The sequence below is a fragment of the Ascaphus truei genome, unplaced genomic scaffold, assembly GCF_040206685.1.
Source record: "Ascaphus truei isolate aAscTru1 unplaced genomic scaffold, aAscTru1.hap1 HAP1_SCAFFOLD_972, whole genome shotgun sequence".
Taxonomy (NCBI): domain Eukaryota; kingdom Metazoa; phylum Chordata; class Amphibia; order Anura; family Ascaphidae; genus Ascaphus; species Ascaphus truei.
Genome location: NW_027457312.1, coordinates 25,480 through 47,250, shown reverse-complemented (window position 1 = coordinate 47,250; position 21,771 = coordinate 25,480). Strand labels below are relative to the sequence as shown.

Here is a 21,771-nt window from a genome sequence, read left to right as displayed (position 1 = left end):
TACACCATGTATACACAGCACAGGTACAGCGCGGGCAGCGGCAGTGCCAGCCTCACCCTCACACACACTACTACACCATGTATACACAGCACAGGTACAGCGCGGGCAGTGCCAGCCTCCCCCTCACACACACTACAACAACATGTATACACAGCACAGGTACAGCGCGGGCAGCGGCAGTGCCAGCCTCTCCCTCACACACACTACTACACCATGTATACACAGCACAGGTACAGCGCGGGCAGCGGCAGTGCCAGCCTCCCCCTCACACACACTACTACACCATGTATACACAGCACAGGTACAGCGCGGGCAGCGGCAGTGCCAGCCTCCCCCTCACACACACTACTACACCATGTATACACAGCACAGGTACAGCGCGGGCAGTGCCAGCCTCCACCTCACACACACTACTACACCATGTATACACAGCACAGGTACAGCGCGGCCAGCGACAGTGCCAGCCTCCCCTCACACACACTACTACACCATGTATACACAGCACAGGTACAGCGCGGGCAACGGCAGTGCCAGCCTCCCCCTCACACACACTACTACACCATGTATACACAGCACAGGTACAGCGCGGGCAGCGGCAGTGCCAACCTGCCCCTCACACACACAACTACACCATGTATACACAGCACAGGTACAGCGCGGGTAGCGGCAGTGCCAGCCTCCCCCCACACACACTCCTACACCATGTACACACAGCACAGGTACAGCGCGGGCAGTGCCAGCCTCTTCCTCACACACACTACTACACCATGTATACACAGCACAGGTACAGCGTGGGCAGCGGCAGTGCCAGCCTCCCCCTCACACACACTACTACACCATGTATACACAGCACAGGTACAGCGCGGGCAGTGCCAGCCTCCCCTCACACACACTACTACACCATGTATACACAGCACAGGTACAGCGCGGGCAGCGGCAGTGCCAGTCTCCCCCTCACACACACTACTACACCATGTATACACAGCACAGGTACAGCGCGGGCAGCGGCAGTGCCAGCCCCCCCCTCACACACACTTCTACACCATGTATACACAGCACAGGTACAGCGCGGGCAGTGCCAGCCTCCCCCTCACACACACTACTACACCATGTATACACAGCACAGGTACAGCGCGCGCAGCGACAGTGCCAGCCTCCTCCTCACACACACTACTACACCATGTATACACAGCACAGGTACAGCGCGGGCAGCGGCAGTGCCAGCCTCCCACTCACACACTACTACACCATGTATACAGCGCACAGGTACAGCGCGGGCAGTGCCAGCCTCCCCCTCACACACACTACCACACCATGTATACACAGCACAGGTACAGCGCGGGCAGCGGCAGTGCCAGCCTCCCTCTCTCACACACTACTACACCATGTATACACAGCACAGGTACAGCGCAGTCAGCGGCAGTGCCAGCCTCCCCCTCACTCACACTACTACACCATGTATACACAGCACAGGTACAGCGCGGGCAGTGCCAGCCTCCCCCTCACACACACTACCACACCATGTATACACCGCAGAGGTACAGCGCAGTCAGCGGCAGTGCCAGCCCCACCATCACACACACTACTACACCATGTATACACAGCACAGGTACAGCGCGGGCAGTGCCAGCTTCCCCCTAACCCACACTCCTACACCATGTATACACAGCACAGGTACAGCGCGGGCAGTGCCAGCCTCCCACTCACACACTACTACACCATGTATACACAGCACAGGTACAGCGCAGGCAGCGGCAGTGCCAGCCTCCCACTCACACACACTACTACACCATGTATACACGGCACAGGTACAGCGCGGGCAGCAGCAGTGCCAGCCTCCCCCTCACACACACTACTACACCATGTATACACAGCACAGGTACAGCGCGGGCAGCGGCAGTGCCAGCCTCCCCCTCACACACACTACTACACCATGTATACACAGCACAGGTACAGCGCGGGCAGCGGCAGTGCCAGCCTCCCCCGCACACACTACTACACCATGTATACACAGCACAGGTACAGCGCGGGCAGCGGCAGTGCCAGCCTCCCCCTCACACACACTACTACACCATGTATACACAGCACAGGTACAGCGCGGGCAGTGCCAGCCTCCCCCTCACACACACTACTACACCATGTATACACAGCACAGGTACAGCGCGGGCAGTGCCAGCCTCCCCCTCACACACTACTACTACTACACCATGTATACACAGCACAGGTATAGCGCGGGCAGCGGCAGTGCCAGCCTCCCCCTCACACACACTACTACACCATGTATACACAGCACAGGTACAGCGCGGGCAGTGCCAGCCTCCCCCTCACACACACTACTACACCATGTATACACAGCACAGGTACAGCGCGGGCAGTGCCAGCCTCCCCCTCACACACACTACTACACCATGTATACACAGCACAGGTACAGCGCGGGCAGCGGCAGTGCCAGCCCCCCTCACACACACACTACTACACCATGTATACAGCGCACAGGTACAGCGCGGGCAGTGCCAGCCTCCCCCTCACACACACTACCACACCATGTATACACAGCACAGGTACAGCGCGGGCAGCGGCAGTGCCAGCCTCCCCCTCACACACACTACTACACCATGTATACACAGCACAGGTACAGAGCAGTCAGCGGCAGTGCCAGCCTCCCCCTCACTCACACTACTACACCATGTATACACAGCACAGGTACAGCGCGGGCAGTGCCAGCCTCCCCCTCACACACACTACCACACCATGTATACACCGCAGAGGTACAGCGCAGTCAGCGGCAGTGCCAGCCCCACCATCACACACACTACTACACCATGTATACACAGCACAGGTACAGTGCAGGCAGTGCCAGCCTCCCCCTCACCCACACTACTACACCATGTATACACAGCACAGGTACAGCGCGGGCAGTGCCAGCCTCCCACTCACACACTACTACACCATGTATACACAGCACAGGTACAGCGCGGGCAGCGGCAGTGCCAGCCTCCCTGTCACACACTACTACACCATGTATACACAGCACAGGTTCAGCGCGGGCAGCGGCAGCCTCCCCCTCACACACACTACTACACCATGTATACACAGCACAGGTACAGCGTGGGCAGCGGCAGTGCCAGCCTCCCCCTTCACACACACTACTACACCATGTATACACAGCACAGGTACAGCGCGGGCAGCGGCAGTGCCAGCCTCCCCCTTCACACACACTACTACACCATGTATACACAGCACAGGTACAGCGCGGGCAGTGCCAGCCTCCCCCTCACACACACTACTACACCATGTATACACAGCACAGGTACAGCGCGGGCAGTGCCAGCCTCCCCCTCACACACACTCCTACAGCATGTATACACAGCACAGGTACAGCGCGGGCAGTGGCAGTGCCAGCCTCCCCCTCACACACACTACTACACCATGTATACACAGCACAGGTACAGCGCGGGCAGTGCCAGCCTCCCCCTCACACACTACTACACCATGTATACACAGCACAGGTACAGCGCGGGCAGCGGCAGCCTCCCCCTCACACACACTACCACACCATGTATACACAGCACAGGTACAGCGCAGGCAGCGGCAGTGCCAGCCTCCCCCTCACACACACTACTACACCATGTATACACAGCACAGGTACAGCGCGGGCAGCGGCAGTGCCAGCCTCCCCCTCACACACTACTACACCATGTATACACAGCACAGGTTCAGCGCGGGCAGCGGCAGCCTCCCCCTCACACACACTACCACACAGCACAGGTACAGCGCGGGCAGTGCCAGCCTCCCCCTCACACACACTACTACACCATGTATACACAGCACAGGTACAGCGCGGGCAGCGGCAGTGCCAGCCTCCCCCTCACACACACTACTACACCGTGTATATACAGCACAGGTACAGCGCGGGCAGCGGCAGTGCCAGCCTCCCCCTCACACACACTACTACACCATGTATACACAGCACAGGTACAGCGCGGGCAGCAGCAGTGCCAGCCTCCCCCTCACACACACTACTACACCATGTATACACAGCACAGGTACAGCACGGGCAGCGGAAGTGCCAGCCTCCCCCTCACACACTACTACACCATGTATACACAGCACAGGTACAGCGCGGGCAGTGCCAGCCTCCCCCTCACACACACTACTACACCATGTATACACAGCACAGGTACAGCGCGGGCAGTGGCAGTGCCAGCCTCCCCCTCACACACACTACTACACCATTACATGTATACACCGCACAGGTACAGCGCGGGCAGCGAAAGTGCCAGCCTCCCCCTCACACACACTACTACACCATGTATACACAGCACAGGTACAGCGTGGGCAGCGGCAGTGCCAGCCTCCCCCTCACACACACTACTACACCATGTATACACAGCACAGGTACAGCGCGGGCAGTGCCAGCCTCCCCCTCACACACACTACTACACCATGTATACACAGCACAGGAACAGCGCGGGCAGCGGCAGTGCCAGCCTCCCCCTCACACACACTACTACACCATGTATACACAGCACAGGTACAGCGCGGGCAGTGCCAGCCTCCCCCTCACACACACTACTACACCATGTATACACAGCACAGGTACAGCGCGGGCAGTGCCAGCCTCCCCCTCACACACACTACTACACTATGTATACACAGCACAGGAACAGCGCGGGCAGCGGCAGTGCCAGCCTCCCCCTCACACACACTACTACACCATGTATACACAGCACAGGTACAGAGCGGGCAGTGCCAGCCTCCCCCTCACACACACTACTACACCATGTATACACAGCACAGGTACAGCGCGGGTAGTGCCAGCCTCCCCCTCACACACACTACTACACCATATATACACCGCACAGGTACAGCGCGGGCAGTGCCAGCCTCCCCCTCACACACACTACTACACCATGTATACACAGCATAGGTACAGCACGGGCAGTGCCAGCCTCCACCTCACACACACTACTACACCATGTATACACAGCACAGGTACAGCGCGGGCAGTGCCAGCCTCCCCTCACACACACTACTACACCATGTATACACAGCACAGGTACAGCGCGGGCAGCGGCAGTGCCAGCCTCCCCCTCACACACACTACTACACCATGTATACACAGCACAGGTACAGCGCGGGCAGTGCCAGCCTCCCCCTCACACACACTACTACACCATGTATACACAGCACAGGAACAGCGCGGGCAGCGGCAGTGCCAGCCTCCCCCTCACACACACTACTACACCATGTATACACAGCACAGGTACAGCGCGGGCAGTGCCAGCCTCCCCCTCACACACACTACTACACCATGTATACACAGCACAGGTACAGCGCGGGCAGTGCCAGCCTCCCCCTCACACACACTACTACACTATGTATACACAGCACAGGAACAGCGCGGGCAGCGGCAGTGCCAGCCTCCCCCTCACACACACTACTACACCATGTATACACAGCACAGGTACAGAGCGGGCAGTGCCAGCCTCCCCCTCACACACACTACTACACCATGTATACACAGCACAGGTACAGCGCGGGTAGTGCCAGCCTCCCCCTCACACACACTACTACACCATATATACACCGCACAGGTACAGCGCGGGCAGTGCCAGCCTCCCCCTCACACACACTACTACACCATGTATACACAGCATAGGTACAGCACGGGCAGTGCCAGCCTCCACCTCACACACACTACTACACCATGTATACACAGCACAGGTACAGCGCGGGCAGTGCCAGCCTCCCCTCACACACACTACTACACCATGTATACACAGCACAGGTACAGCGCGGGCAGCGGCAGTGCCAGCCTCCCCCTCACACACACTACTACACCATGTATACACAGCACAGGTACAGCGCGGGCAGTGCCAGCCTCCCCCTCACACACACTTCTACACCATGTATACACAGCACAGGTACAGCGCAGTCAGCGGAAGTGCCAGCCTCCCCCTCACACACACTACTACACCATGTATACACAGCACAGGTACAGCGCAGGCAGCGGCAGTGCCAGCCCCCCCTCACACACACTACTACACCATGTATACACAGCACAGGTACAGCGCGGGCAGGGGCAGTGCCAGCCTCCTCATGGCACACTCACCACCCCTCCCCGCAGGAAGAAGTTGTATTCGTCCATATTAAGTTTTCCCGCCACCTCTAGGATCTTCGCACACATCTGAAAGCTGAAGAGGAGCTTGTGCCGCTCAAAGAGGGCACGGCATGTATATCTGCAGGAACAAGGAGGGGCACAACGTGGGCACGGCATGTATATCTGCAGGAACAAGGAGGGGCACAACGTGGGCACGGCATGTATATCTGCAGGAACAAGGAGGGGCACAACGTGGGCACGGCATGTATATCTGCAGGAACAAGGGGGGCACAACGTGGGCACGGCATGTATATCTGCAGGAACAAGGAGGTGCACAACGTGGGCACGGCATGTATATCTGCAGGAACAAGGAGGGCACAACGTGGGCACGGCATGTATATCTGCAGGAACAAGGGGGGCACAACGTGGGCACGGCATGTATATCTGCAGGAACAAGGGGGGGCACAACGTGGGCACGGCATGTATATCTGCAGGAACAAGGGGGGCACAACGTGGGCACGGCATGTATATCTGCAGGAACAAGGAGGGGCACAACGTGGGCACGGCATGTATTTCTGCAGGAACAAGGAGGGGCACAACGTGGGCACGGCATGTATATCTGCAGGAACAAGGGGGGCACAACGTGGGCACGGCATGTATATCTGCAGGAACAAGGGGGGCACAACGTGGGCACGGCATGTATATCTGCAGGAACAAGGAGGGGCACAACGTGGGCACGGCATGTATATCTGCAGGAACAAGGAGGGCACAACGTGGGCACGGCATGTATATCTGCAGGAACAAGGAGGGGCACAACGTGGGCACGGCATGTATATCTGCAGGAACAAGGGGGGGCACAACGTGGGCACTGCTGTAGAGGTGCTAGGTCACTGTTCCTGCACACGGGGTTGCCCGCAGCCTGGCATGGCACGCCCACTCACTTGTACACGGCGTAGGTGTGCCAGTCATTGAGGTTGGAGATCCTCTCCTCCAGGTTGCCGCTGCGCTTGCTCTTATCGATACTCAGGTGGAACAGGTCGATGTAAGAGTCCAGAGAGAACTGGTACATGGGGTCAATGCGCCCAAGGTCATTCAGGACGAAGAAGAGGATGGAGGCCCGCTGGGCACAGGGACGGTACGCCTGAGGGGAGAGGCGACGGGTGAGAGAGGGCTGGGCACAGGGACGGTACCCTGAGGGGAGAGGCGACGGGTGAGAGAGGGCTGGGCACAGGGACGGTACCCTGAGGGGAGAGGCGACGGGTGAGAGAGGGCTGGGCACAGGGACGGTACGCCTGAGGGGAGAGGCGACGAGTGAGAGAGAGCTGGGCACAGGGACAGTACCCTGAGGGGAGAGGTGACGGGTGAGAGAGAGCTGGGCACAGGGACGGTACCCTGAGGGGAGAGGTGACGGGTGAGAGAGGGCTGGGCACAGGGACGGTACGCCTGAGGGGAGAGGCGACGGGTGAGAGAGAGCTGGGCACAGGGACGGTACCCTGAGGGGAGAGGCGACGGGTGAGAGAGAGCTGGGCACAGGGACGGTACCCTGAGGGGAGAGGTGACGGGTGAGAGAGAGCTGGGCACAGGGACGGTACCCTGAGGGGAGAGGTGACGAGTGAGAGAGAGCTGGGCACAGGGACGGTACGCCTGAGGGGAGAGGTGACGGGTGAGAGAGGGCTGGGCACAGGGACGGTACCCTGAGGGGAGAGGTGACAGGTGAGAGAGAGCTGGGCACAGGGACGGTACCGTGAGGGGAGAGGTGACAGGTGAGAGAGAGCTGGGCACAGGGACGGTACCCTGAGGGGAGAGGTGACGGGTGAGAGAGAGCTGGGCACAGGGACGGTACCCTGAGGGGAGAGGTGACAGGTGAGAGAGAGCTGGGCACAGGGACGGTACCGTGAGGGGAGAGGTGACAGGTGAGAGAGAGCTGGGCACAGGGACGGTACCCTGAGGGGAGAGGTGACGGGTGAGAGAGAGCTGGGCACAGGGACGGTACCGTGAGGGGAGAGGTGACAGGTGAGAGAGAGCTGGGCACAGGGACGGTACCCTGAGGGGAGAGGTGACGGGTGAGAGAGAGCTGGGCACAGGGACGGTACCCTGAGTGGAGAGGCGACGGGTGAGAGAGGGCTGGGCACAGGGACGGTACCCTGAGGGGAGAGGTGACAGGTGAGAGAGAGCTGGGCACAGGGACGGTACCCTGAGGGGAGAGGCGACGGGTGAGAGAGAGCTGGGCACAGGGACGGTACCCTGAGGGGAGAGGCGACGGGTGAGAGGGAGCTGGGCACAGGGACGGTACCCTGAGGGGAGAGGTGACGGGTGAGAGAGAGCTGGGCACAGGGACGGTACCCTGAGAGGAGAGGTGACGGGTGAGAGAGAGCTGGGCACAGGGACGGTACGCCTGAGGGGAGAGGCGACAGGTGAGAGAGGGCTGGGCACAGGGACGGTACCCTGAGGGGAGAGGCGACGGGTGAGAGAGAGCTGGGCACAGGGACGGTACCCTGAGGGGAGAGGTGACAGGTGAGAGAGAGCTGGGCACAGGGACGGTACCCTGAGGGGAGAGGTGACGGGTGAGAGAGAGCTGGGCACAGGGACGGTACCCTGAGGGGAGAGGTGACAGGTGAGAGAGAGCTGGGCACAGGGACGGTACCCTGAGGGGAGAGGTGACAGATGAGAGAGAGCTGGGCACAGGGACGGTACCCTGAGGGGAGAGGTGACAGGTGAGAGCTGGGCACAGGGACGGTACCCTGAGGGGAGAGGCGACGGGTGAGAGAGGGCTGGGCACAGGGACGGTACCCTGAGGGGAGAGGTGACGGGTGAGAGAGAGCTGGGCACAGGGACGGTACCCTGAGGGGAGAGGTGACAGGTGAGAGAGAGCTGGGCACAGGGACGGTACCCTGAGGGGAGAGGTGACAGGTGAGAGCTGGGCACAGGGACGTACCCTGAGGGGAGAGGCGACAGGTGAGAGAGAGCTGGGCACAGGGACGGTACCCTGAGGGGAGAGGTGACGGGTGAGAGAGAGCTGGGCACAGGGACGGTACCCTGAGGGGAGAGGTGACAGGTGAGAGAGAGCTGGGCACAGGGACGGTACCCTGAGGGGAGAGGTGACAGGTGAGAGCTGGGCACAGGGACGTACCCTGAGGGGAGAGGTGACGGGTGAGAGAGAGCTGGGCACAGGGACGGTACCCTGAGGGGAGAGGTGACAGGTGAGAGAGAGCTGGGCACAGGGACGGTACCCTGAGGGGAGAGGCGACGGGTGAGAGAGGGCTGGGCACAGGGACGGTACCCTGAGGGGAGAGGCGACGGGTGAGAGAGGGCTGGGCACAGGGACGGTACCCTGAGGGGAGAGGCGACGGGTGAGAGAGGGCTGGGCACAGGGACGGTACCCTGAGGGGAGAGGCGACGGGTGAGAGAGGGCTGGGCACAGGGACGGTACCCTGAGGGGAGAGGCGACGGGTGAGAGAGAGCTGGCCACAGGGACGGTACACCTGAGGGGAGAGGTGACAGGTGAGAGAGAGCTGGGCACAGGGACGGTACGCCTGAGGGGAGAGGGAACAGGTGAGAGACAGCTGGGCACAGGGACGGTACCCTGAGGGGAGAGGTGACAGGTGAGAGAGAGCTGGGCACAGGGACGGTACCCTGAGGGGAGAGGTGACGGGTGAGAGAGAGCTGGGCACAGGGACGGTACCGAGGGGAGAGGCGACAGGTGAGAGAGAGCTGGGCACAGGGACGGTACCGAGGGGAGAGGCGACAGGTGAGAGAGGGCTGGGCACAGGGACGGTACCGAGGGGAGAGGCGACAGGTGAGAGAGAGCTGGGCACAGGGACGGTACCCTGAGGGGAGAGGTGACAGGTGAGAGAGAGCTGGGCACAGGGACGGTACCCTGAGGGGAGAGGTGACAGGTGAGAGAGGGCTGGGCACAGGGACGGTACCGAGGGGAGAGGCGACAGGTGAGAGAGGGCTGGGCACAGGGACGGTACCGAGGGGAGAGGCGACGGGTGAGAGAGGGCTGGGCACAGGGACGGTACCCTGAGGGGAGAGGTGACAGATGAGAGAGAGCTGGGCACAGGGACGGTACCCTGAGGGGAGAGGTGACAGGTGAGAGCTGGGCACAGGGACGGTACCCTGAGGGGAGAGGTGGACTCAGGGACAGTACATCTGGGGAACATGAGGGGAGTGTCACGCTCTCTCCCTTCCGCTCTTACCTCTCGGGCGGTGTCTATTTTACACTCTGTCTCCTCGCTGCTCTCTAGCTGCTCACCAACTTCACTGGCTGTCACTTTAGACGTCTGCAGAGTGTTCACTAGCTGAACATCATCCAGGAGAGAGCCTGTCGCCTCGTTCAGGAGCCTGCGAGACAGAGGGAGACATCAGAGAGACAGCACAAGCCAGAGGGACAGGGAGACAGTACCATCTGTCTCTCTTCTTTTCTCCACTCTCTCACCCACTCACCCACGGGTCACAGCCGTACGTGAGCGCGGGCAGGATACACGGGTCACATCCGTACGTGAGCGTGGGCAGGATACATGGGTCACATCCGTACGTGAGCGCGGGCAGGATACACGGGTCACAGCCGTACGTGAGCGCGGGCAGGATACACGGGTCACATCCGTACGTGAGCGCGGGCAGGATACACGGGTCACATCCGTACGTGAGCGCGGGCAGGATACACGGGTCACACACTTTCCTCTTGCTGGATGAAGCCTCCACAGTGATCTCCCATGTCCTGCGGTTACAGCCTCTCTTCTCCACGTCGCTCGCACACACTCCCTCATCCCATCCTCCCCAGCCCGTGTCTCCCCACTGCTGGATGAAGTCTCCCCAGTGATCTCCCAGGCCCTGCGGTTACAGCCTCTCTTCTCCACGTCGCTCGCACACATTCCCTCATCCCATCCTCTCCAGCCCGTGTCTCCCCACTGCTGGATGAAGCCTCCCCAGTGATCTCCCAGGTCCTGCGGTTACAGCCTCTCTTCTCCATGTCGCTCCCACACATTCCCTCATCCCATCCTCTCCAGCCCGTGTCTCCCCACTGCTGGATGAAGCCCCCCCAGTGATCTCCCAGGTCCTGCGGTTACAGCCTCTCTTCTCCACGTCGCTCACACACATTCCCTCATCCCATCCTCTCCAGCCCGTGTCTCCCCACTGCTGGGTGAAGCTTCCCCAGTGATCTCCCAGGTCCTGCAGTTAAAGCCTCTCTTCTCCACCTCGCTCCCACACATTCCCTCATCCCATCCTCCCCAGCCCGTGTCTCCCCGCTGCTGGATGAAGTCTCCCCAGTGATCTCCCAGGTCCTGCGGTTACAGCCTCTTCAGAATACCCGTGTCGCACACTTTCCTCTTGAGGCGCTGGGGAAGGTTCCCTTGCGAGATTATCTTGTTTCTGCCACACGCCTCCGTCCCATCTTCATTCTCCTGTTCATTTCATTCACACGGTTCCCACCATCGTTACTCGCCGGGTGAGGTAGACATCGTCTTCCACGTCTTCTAGGTCTCTTCCATTTATCCCGATCTTGGCAGAGGTGACACGTTTGTTGAACATCACGGTGGTGTCGCTGAGACTCATGGAAGCCACATTCTTCCCGGCTTCGGCGAGTTCCCCGATTTGCTGCTGGAGATCTTGTCGAAAAATCGTAGGTGACTCAAATATTCACCCAATCTAATGTCTTGATTAATTCTTCAAGTGTTGCTATGAGAAGCTTTGGTGACACGGTGTCTCCCTGCCGCACTCAATTACTGATCCTGGTGACACGGTGTCTCCCTGCCGCACTCCCTTGCTGATCCTGGTGACACAGTGTCTCCCTGCCGCACTCAATTACTGATCCTGGTGACACGGCGTCTCCCTGCCGCACTCAATTACTGATCCTGGTGACACGGTGTCTCCCTGCCGCACTCCCTTGCTGATCCTGGTGACACAGTGTCTCCCTGCCGCACTCAATTACTGATCCTGGTGACACGGTGTCTCCCTGCCGCACTCCCTTGCTGATCCTGGTGACACGGCGTCTCCCTGCCGCACTCAATTACTCAACCTGGTGACACAATGTCTCCCTGCCACACTCCCTTGCTGATCCTGGTGACATGGTGTCTCCCTGCCGCACTCCCTTACTGATCGCAGTGACACGGTGTCTCCCAGCCACACTCCCTCGCTGATCCTGGTGACACGGCGTCTCCCTGCCGCACTCTCTCGCTGATCCTGGTGACACGGTGTCTCCCTGCCGCACTCCCTCGCTAATCCTGGTGACATGGTGTCTCCCTGCCGCACTCCCTTACTGATCCTGGTGACACGGTGTCTCCCTGCCGCACTCTTGCTGATCCTGGTGACACGGTGTCTCCCTGCCAAACTCCCTTGCTGATCCTGGTGACACAGTGTCTCCCTGCCGCACTCCCGCGCTAATCCAAGTGACACGGCGTCTCCCTGCCGCACTCCCTTACTGATCCCGGTGACACGATGTCTCCCAGCCGCACTCCCTCTCTGATCCTGGTGACACGGCGTCTCCCGGCCGCACTCCCTCACTGATCCTGGTGACACGGTGTCACCCTGCCGCACTCCCTTGCTGATCCTGGTGACACAGTGTCTCCCTGCCGCACTCTTGCTGATCCTGGTGACACGGTGTCTTCCTGCCGCACTCCCTTGCTGATCCTGGTGACACAGTGTCTCCCTGCCACACTCTTGCTGATCCTGGTGACACAGTGTCTCCCTGCCACACTCTTGCTGATCCTGGTGACACGGTGTCTCCCTGCCGCACTCCCTTGCTGATCCTGGTGACACAGCATCTCCCTGCCGCACTCCCTTGCTGATCCTGGTGACACAGCATCTCCCTGCCGCACTCCCTTGCTGATCCTGGTGACACAGCATCTCCCTGCCGCACTCTTGCTGATCCTGGTGACACGGTGTCTTCCTGCCGCACTCCCTTGCTGATCCTGGTGACATAGCATCTCCCTGCCGCACTCCCTTGCTGATCCTGGTGGCACGGTGTCTTCCTGCCGCACTCCCTTGCTGATCCTGGTGGCACGGTGTCTTCCTGCCGCACTCCCTTGCTGATCCTGGTGGCACGGTGTCTCCCTGCCGCACTCCCTTGCTGATCCCGGTGACACGGCGTCTCCCTGCCGCTCTCCCTCGCTGATCCTGGTGGCACGGTGTCGTCCTGCCGCACTCCCTTACTGATCCCGGTGACACGGTGTCTCCCTGCCGCACTCCCTCGCTGATCCTGGTGACACAGCGTCTCCCTGCCGCACTCCCTTGCTGATCCTCATCTTGCTTATATCTTCATGTAATCAAACGGTCTTCATATTTTTCCAGTATCACATAGTGGCCGTATATAGGAGGTGGAATATAAATAGTTTTGAAGTCGTCGGTTGAGATATATACTCCTCCTTATATCCCTCTCCTGACTTCCCATCAGGTTCCGGATCACCCACAACGTTCTCCTCCTTATATCCCTCTCCTGACTTCCCATCAGGTTCCGGATCACCTATAACGTTCTCCTCCTTATATCCCTCGCCTGACTTCCCATCAGGTTCCGGATCACCCACAACGTTCTCCTCCTTATATCCCTCTCCTGACTTCCCATCAGGTTCCGGATCACCCACAACGTTCTCCTTATATCCCTCTCCTGACTTCCCATCAGGTTCCGGATCACCCACAACGTTCTCCTCCTTATATCCCTCCCCTGACTTCCCATCAGGTTCCGGATCACCCACAGCGTTCTCCTCCTTATATCCCTCCCCTGACTTCCCATCAGGTTCCGGATCACCCACAACGTTCTCCTCCTTAATTCCCTCTCCTAACTTCCCATCAGGTTCCGGATCACCCACAGCGTTCTCCTCCTTAATTCCCTCTCCTAACTTCCCATCAGGTTCCGGATCACCCACAACGTTCTCCTCCTTATATCCCTCTCCTGGCTTCCCATCAGGTTCCGGATCACCCATAACGTTCTCATTATATCCCTCTCCTGACTTCCCATCAGGTTCCGGATCACCCACAACGTTCTCATTATATCCCTCTCCTGACTTCCCATCAGGTTCCGGATCACCCACAACGTTCTCCTCCTTATATCCCTCCCCTGACTTCCCATCAGGTTCCGGATCACCCACAATGTTCTCCTCCTTATATCCCTCTCCTGGCTTCCCATCAGGTTCCGGATCACCCACAACGTTCTCCTCCTTATATCCCTCCCCTGACTTCCCATCAGGTTCCGGATCACCCACAACGTTCTCCTCCTTATATCCCTCTCCTGACTTCCCATCAGGTTCCGGATCCCCCACAACGTTCTCCTCCTTATATCCCTCCCCTGACTTCCCATCAGGTTCCGGATCACCCACAACGTTCTCCTCCTTATATCCCTCTCCTGACTTCCCATCAGGTTCCGGATCACCCACAACGTTCTCCTCCTTATATCCCTCCCCTGACTTCCCATCAGGTTCCGGATCACCCACAGCGTTCTCCTCCTTATATCCCTCTCCTGACTTCCCATCAGGTTCCGGATCACCCACAACGTTCTCCTCCTTATATCCCTCCCCTGACTTCCCATCAGGTTCCGGATCACCCACAGCGTTCTCCTCCTTATATCCCTCCCCTGACTTCCCATCAGGTTCCGGATCACCCACAACGTTCTCCTCCTTATATCCCTCGCCTGACTTCCCATCAGGTTCCGGATCACCCACAACGTTCTCCTCCTTATATCCCTCGCCTGACTTCCCATCAGGTTCCGGATCACCCACAACGTTCTCCTCATTATATCCCTCCCCTGACTTCCCATCAGGTTCCCGATCACCCACAACGTTCTCCTCATTATATCCCTCCCCTGACTTCCCATCAGGTTCCGGATCACCCACAACGTTCTCCTCCTTATATCCCTCCCCTGACTTCCCATCAGGTTCCGGATCACCCACAACGTTCTCCTCCTTATATCCCTCCCCTGACTTCCCATCAGGTTCCGGATCACCCACAACGTTCTCCTCCTTATATCCCTCTCCTGGCTTCCCATCAGGTTCCGGATCACCCACAACGTTCTCCTCCTTATATCCCTCTCCTGGCTTCCCATCAGGTTCCGGATCACCCACAGCGTTCTCCTCCTTATATCCCTCCCCTGACTTCCCATCAGGTTCCGGATCACCCACAGCGTTCTCCTCCTTATATCCCTCTCCTGACTTCCCATCAGGTTCCGGATCACCCACAACGTTCTCCTCCTTACCTTCAAGGCTCTCCCTCATCTGCTCCTCTCTATATACCAGCTCTGACCTCTCGCTATACCCTTGTTTGTCTCCTGCGCGCTACCCAGAACGGTCTCCCTTCCATCCCTACTGCTCTCTCTCGCCTTAAACCCTTTTCGCCTCACTGTCCCCTACCTGTGGGACTCCCTCACACGGTTTACGCCAGGCACCTTCTCTGCCCACCTTTAAGACTAACCTTAAAACTCCTCTCTAAAATCAAGCATCCTAATAAATAGCCTGGACTAGAACAACCAAACTTGGAAGGATTACTTTATGCACACAGCCTGCTGGCAGATAAGGAGAGAACGATAGCTATAAAGGTCACACAGGAGGCAGACGGAGAAAGAGAGGAAGTCAGTAGGAGAAAGTAAGAACGCTGGAGGAGAGAGAGGCAGAAAGATTTGGGGACATAGTAAGGTGTTAGAGGAAAGTGATGGGAGGGAGAGATGGGGAGATGGGGGGGTTAAGAGGAGGGAGGCCCGGGAACATACACTTCATCCAGACGTTGGTCAGGGCGGTGACCTGCATACACACCTCAGGATCTCGTCCTCCAGCTCCTGCAGCCTTCGCTTCCCGGACGCGATGTTCAGAACCAGGGAATGTTTCTGTTCCTCCAGCTCCGGCCGCTCCTTTCTTACCACACTGCCCAGTAACTGCGCCTCCAGCCCCTGCAGGAGAGACCCCGCTCAGTGACACACTCCCACATCTCCATCCGTTACTGTCACTCTCTCTCACCAGTCATTTCCCTCTCGCTCTCAGTCTCACTATCCATTTCCTTCTCGCTCTCTCATTCTCACCATCCATTTCCTTCTCACTCTCTCTCTCACACCATCCATTTCCCTCTCGCTCTCTCAGTCTCACCATCCATTTCCTTCTCACTCTCTCTCTCTCACACCATCCATTTCCTTCTCACTCTCTCATTCTCACCATCCATTTCCTTCTCACTCTCTCTCTCTCTCAATCCATTTCCTTCTCGCTCTCTCATTCTCACCATCCATTTCCTTCTCACTCTCTCATTCTCACCATCCATTTCCTTCTCACTCTCATTCTCACCATCCATTTCCTTCTCGCTCTCTCATTCTCACCATCCATTTCCTTCTCACTCTCATTCTCACCATCCATTTCCTTCTCGCTCTCTCATTCTCACCATCCATTTCCTTCTCGCTCTCTCATTCTCACCATCCATTTCCCTCTCGCTCTCTCATTCTCACCATCCATTTCCTTCTCACTCTCTCATTCTCACCATCCATTTCCTTCTCACTCTCATTCTCACCATCCATTTCCTTCTCGCTCTCTCATTCTCACCATCCATTTCTTTCTCGCTCTCTCATTCTCACCATCCATTTCCATCTCTCATTCTCATTATCCATTTCCTTCTCGCTCTCTCATTCTCACCATCCATTTCCTTCTCTCATTCTCACTATCCATTTCCTTCTCGCTCTGTCTCTCACCATCCATTTCCTTCTCGCTCTCTCGTTCTCACTATCCATTTCCTTCTCGCTCTGTCTCTCACCATCCATCTCTCTCTCTCTCTCTCTCTCTCACCATCCATTTCCTTCTCGCTCTCTCTCTCACCCTCCATTTCCTTCTCACTCTCTCTCTCAATCCATTTCCTTCTCGCTCTCTCATTCTCACCATCCATTTCCTTCTCACTCTCATTCTCACCATCCATTTCCTTCTCAATCTCTCATTCTCACCATCCATTTCCTTCTCCCTCTCTCATTCTCACCATCCATTTACTTCTCGCTCTCTCATTCTCACCATCCATTTCCTTCTCGCTCTCTCATTCTCACCATCCATTTCCCTCTCGCTCTCTCATTCTCACCATCCATTTCCTTCTCACTCTCATTCTCACCATCCATTTCCTTCTCGCTCTCTCATTCTCACCATCCATTTCTTTCTCGCTCTCTCATTCTCACCATCCATTTCCTTCTCTCATTCTCATTATCCATTTCCTTCTCGCTCTCTCATTCTCACCATCCATTTCCTTCTCTCATTCTCACTATCCATTTCCTTCTCGCTCTGTCTCTCACCATCCATTTCCTTCTCGCTCTCTCGTTCTCACTATCCATTTCCTTCTCGCTCTGTCTCTCACCATCCATCTCTCTCTCTCTCTCTCTCTCTCATACTCTCTTTCACCATCCATTTCCTTCTCGCTCTCTCTTTCACCCTCCATTTCCTTCTCGCTCTCTCTCTCTCTCCATTTCCTTCTCACTCTCTCTAACCATCCTTTTCCTTCGCTCTTCCCCCCCTGTCCCGCCATCTCTTTTCCCCCTCCCCTCCTCCCTCTCTCCACAAACCCAGCAACATAGTGTATGGTAGAAAATCTAGAACATACTATGTATATATAACACTAGCTGAGAGCCCCGGCGTTGCCCGGGATGTTTGTGGTGTGGGTGTGGCATTTGGGTGGGGAGTGGTCCACGCGGCCCATGTGCGGTGGTAGTGCTGCTGTGGCTGTACTGATGGTGATTGTATTGGTGTGCTGATTTGGGAGGGTTTGGTGCTGATGTGGGGGTGCGGATGTGGGTGTGCCGATGGGGGAGGTGCAAAGGTGGCGATGTGTGGGTGCTGATGGTGTTGATGGGGGCTGGGAATGGTGGGGAGCCGAGAATGCCAGTGTGCTGGGGGGGCATGGGATACCGGTGTGCTGATGTGGTGGTGCTGGGGTGTGTGTGTGTATACATGTTTGTGTGTATACATTGTATGTGTGTGTGTGTATACATTGTATGTGTGTGTGTGTATAAGTGTGTGTGTGTGTGTACATTTGTGTGTGTGTACACATGTTTGTGTGTGTATACACATGTGTGTGTATACACGTGTGTGTGTGTGTGTGTGTATACGTGTGTGTGTGTATACATGTGTGTGTGTGTATACATGTGTGTGTGTGTATACATGTGTGTGTATACATTATGTGTATGTATACCTGTGTGTATACGTGTGTGAGTGTATACGTGTGTGTGTATGTGTACATGTGTGTGTGTGTATGTCTCCATGTGTGTGTGTGTATGTCTCCATGTGTGTGTGTACGTGTACATGTGTGTGAGTATACGTGTACATGTGTGTGTGTGTACGTGTCTACGTGTACATGTGTGTGTGTGTGTGTGTACATGTGTGTGTGTGTGTGTACGTGTCTACGTGTACATGTGTGTGTGTACGTGTCTACGTGTACATGTGTGTGTGTGTGTCTGTGTGTGTCTACGTGTACGTGTATGTCTACGTGCGTGTGTGTGTGTACGTGTGTGTGTGTGTGTACGTGTGTGTCTACGTGTGTGTCTACGTGTGTGTGTGTCTACGTGTGTGTGTTTGTGTCTACGTGTGTGTGTTTGTGTATACGTGTGTGTGTGTATACGTGTGTGTGTGTGTATACGTGTGTGTGTGTCTACGTCTGTGTGTGTGTGTGTGTCTACGTGTGTGTGTGTGTGTCTACGTGTGTGTGTGTGTCTGTGTCCCTGTGTGTCCTTTGGCCCGTGACTCCGCCTCAGGGAAGGGGGGGGTGGGGGGGGAGGTGGGGGGAAGGGGGGGGGGTGGGGGGGAGGTGGTGGGAAGGAGGGGGGTGGGGGGGAAGGGGAGGTGGTGGTAAGGGGGGGGGGTGGTGGGAAGGGGGGGGTGGGGGGGAGGTGGTGGGAAGGGGGGGGAGGTGGTGGGGAGTTGGGAAGGGGGGTGGGGGAGGTGGGAAGGGGGGTGGAGGTGGTGAGGAGGTGGTGGGAGGTTGTAAGGGGGGAGTGAAGGGAAGGTGAAGGGGGGGTGAAGGTGGGGGTGGAGGGGAGGTGAAGGGTGGGGGTGGAGGGGAGGTGAAGGGGGGGGTGGAGGGGAGGTGAAGGGGAGGTGAAGGGGGGGGTGGAGGGGAGGTGAAGGGGGGGGTGGAGGGGAGGTGAAGGGGGGGGTGGAGGGGAGGTGAAGGGGGGGGGTGGAGGGGAGGTGAAGGGGGGTGGAGGGGAGGTGAAGGGGGGGGGGTGGAGGGGAGGTGAAGGGGGGGGTGGAGGGGAGGTGAAGGGGGGGGGGTTTGAAAGCGCGGGAGACACGGGGAGAGGAGGAGGTGCGCGCGGGTGTGGAGGGCCCTCCCCCCCCCGGGTTATACATGCTGCTAATGTACACCCCCCCCCTACTGTGTGTGTGTGTGTGTGTGTCCCTGTGTGTGTGTGTGTGTCCGTGTGTGTCCCTGTGTGGGTCCCTGTGTGTGTGTTTGTGTCCCTGTGTGTCCTTTGGGCCGTCACTCCGCCTCAGGCCAATGAGAGGTATGCGGGGGCGGCCCAAGGGACCAATGAGATTTCCCCTAGGGACACCGGACATCCAGCAGGCAGGCAGGCTGGCATGCATGCATGCAGGCATACATACAGTGCTTTCACTAATATAGTATAAGATGTACTACATTGGGGAAACCAAAACAGGTCCCCCAGACCAGAATGAATGACCAACTGTCACCACATCGGACCAGATCTTCCCAGATTCTTCTCATTCTCAAAGGACACTTGAAACCTACACAACTTTGCAACCGAATACATACTCCACCCCTGGCCTGTGGGCTTCACCGACCACTATGAAAACACTTGTCACACATTGAGAAGTGCAGCCTGAGACCTTCCTCCCGCGTCCGCTAGGACACCTCTCTCCTTACTATCCATGTCCATCTAATCACCACTCCACTTGCAAGCTCCCAAGGAGTGTGTATCCAGCCCCACGCGCCCACTTACAATATACGGTACGATACATACCGGGATGGAACGGTCTGTGCACTGGCTTCACCTCTGAACAACGGCTGGTCCTAACTCTGGGGTGGACAGCTCCGGCCCTCAGCCGGTCACGTTTTCAGGATAACCCTGCTTCAGCACAGGTGGCACAATCAGTGGCTCAGTCGAAGACTGAGACACTGATTGAGCCACCTGTGCTGAAGCAGGGATATCCTGAAAACATGATCGGCTGAGGGCCCTTGAGGACTAAAGTTGGCCAGTCATTGACTGAGCCACGTTATTGAGCCACCTGTGCTGAAGCAGGGATATCCTGAAAACATGACCTGTTGGTGGCCCTTGAGGACTAAAGTTGGCCAGTCATTGACTGAGCCACTTATTGAGTCACCTGTGCTGAAGCAGGGATATCCGGAAAACATGACCTGTTGGTGGCCCGTGAGGACTAAAGTTGGCCAGTCATTGACTGAGCCACTTATTGAGCCACCTGTGCTGAAGCAGGGATATCCCCAATACCTGGCCTGTTGGTGGCCCTTGAGGAGAGGAGTTGTCCGCCCCTGATTTAAGTCACAAGGTATTGCAGCCGACAAACCCACCTACAATGGTCTGCTGGGACAATATGGCCGCCGGAACGCAGTACCTCGGTACCAGGTGGGGAGGGGGAGGGTGTCCGGTTACCTGTTCCTTCACCGCAAAGTTCACGATGGTGGTCTGGGCGCTGATCTCCGGGGTGTAATGCGGGTTGGAAAGTTTAGTCGTGATGTAGAATCGGAATTCAGGGTTATACAGGATGTCTTTGTCCCCCAGACGGATCTGCAGCTTCCCCCCTGCGCAACACACACAACATATATATATATATATATATAACCGCTCCCTATAACTCCTCCTATTACCCCATATAACAGCTCCCTATAACTCCTCCTATTACCCCATATACCCGCTCCCTATAACTCCTCCTATTACCCCATATACCCGCTCCCTATAACTCTTCCTATTACCCCATATACCAGCTCCCTATAACTCCTCCTATTACCCCATATACCCGCTCCCTATAACTCCTCCTATTACCCATATACCCGCTCCCTATAACTCCTCCTATTACCCCATATACCAGCTCCCTATAACTCCTCCTATTACCCCATATAACCGCTCCCTATAACTCCTCCCATTACCCCATATACCCGCTCCCTATAACTCCTCCTATTACCCCATATAACCGCTCCCTATAACTCCCCCTATTACCCCATATACCCGCTCCCTATAACACCTCCAATTACCCCATATAACCCCTCCCTATAACTCCTCCTATTACCCCATATACCCGCTCCCTATAACTCTTCCTATTACCCCATATACCAGCTCCCTATAACTCCTCCTATTATCCCATATACCCGCTCCCTATAACTCCTCCTATTACCCCATATACCCGCTCCCTATAACTCCTCCTATTACCCCATATACCAGCTCCCTATAACTCCTCCTATTACCCCATATAACCGCTCCCTATAACTCCTCCCATTACCCCATATACCCGCTCCCTATAACTCCTCCTATTACCCCATATAACCGCTCCCTATAACTCCCCCTATTACCCCATATACCCGCTCCCTATAACACCTCCAATTACCCCATATAACCCCTCCCTATAACTCCTCCTATTACCCCATATAACCCCTCCCTATAACTCCTCCTATTACCCTATATAACCGCTCCTTATAACTCCTCCTATTACCCCATATAACCGCTCCCTATAACACCTCCTATTACCCCAGATAACCGC

General features: G+C 57.1%; 1 protein-coding gene across 1 annotated transcript in view; it reads right to left on the bottom strand.

The window, feature by feature from the left end:
- The window catches only part of LOC142486752 (dynein axonemal heavy chain 2-like), a gene marked incomplete at its 5' end in the record, with an annotated part of 90,252 nt that overhangs the window by 50,732 nt on the left and 17,749 nt on the right, over positions 1–21,771 (bottom strand). Inside the window, 5 exons of the mRNA XM_075585208.1 lie at positions 6,116–6,242; positions 7,045–7,244; positions 10,303–10,447; positions 15,841–15,974; positions 20,670–20,818. Of these exons, the coding sequence (XP_075441323.1) occupies positions 6,116–6,242; positions 7,045–7,244; positions 10,303–10,447; positions 15,841–15,974; positions 20,670–20,818 (755 nt within the window). The remainder of the gene's footprint in view (positions 1–6,115; positions 6,243–7,044; positions 7,245–10,302; positions 10,448–15,840; positions 15,975–20,669; positions 20,819–21,771) is intronic.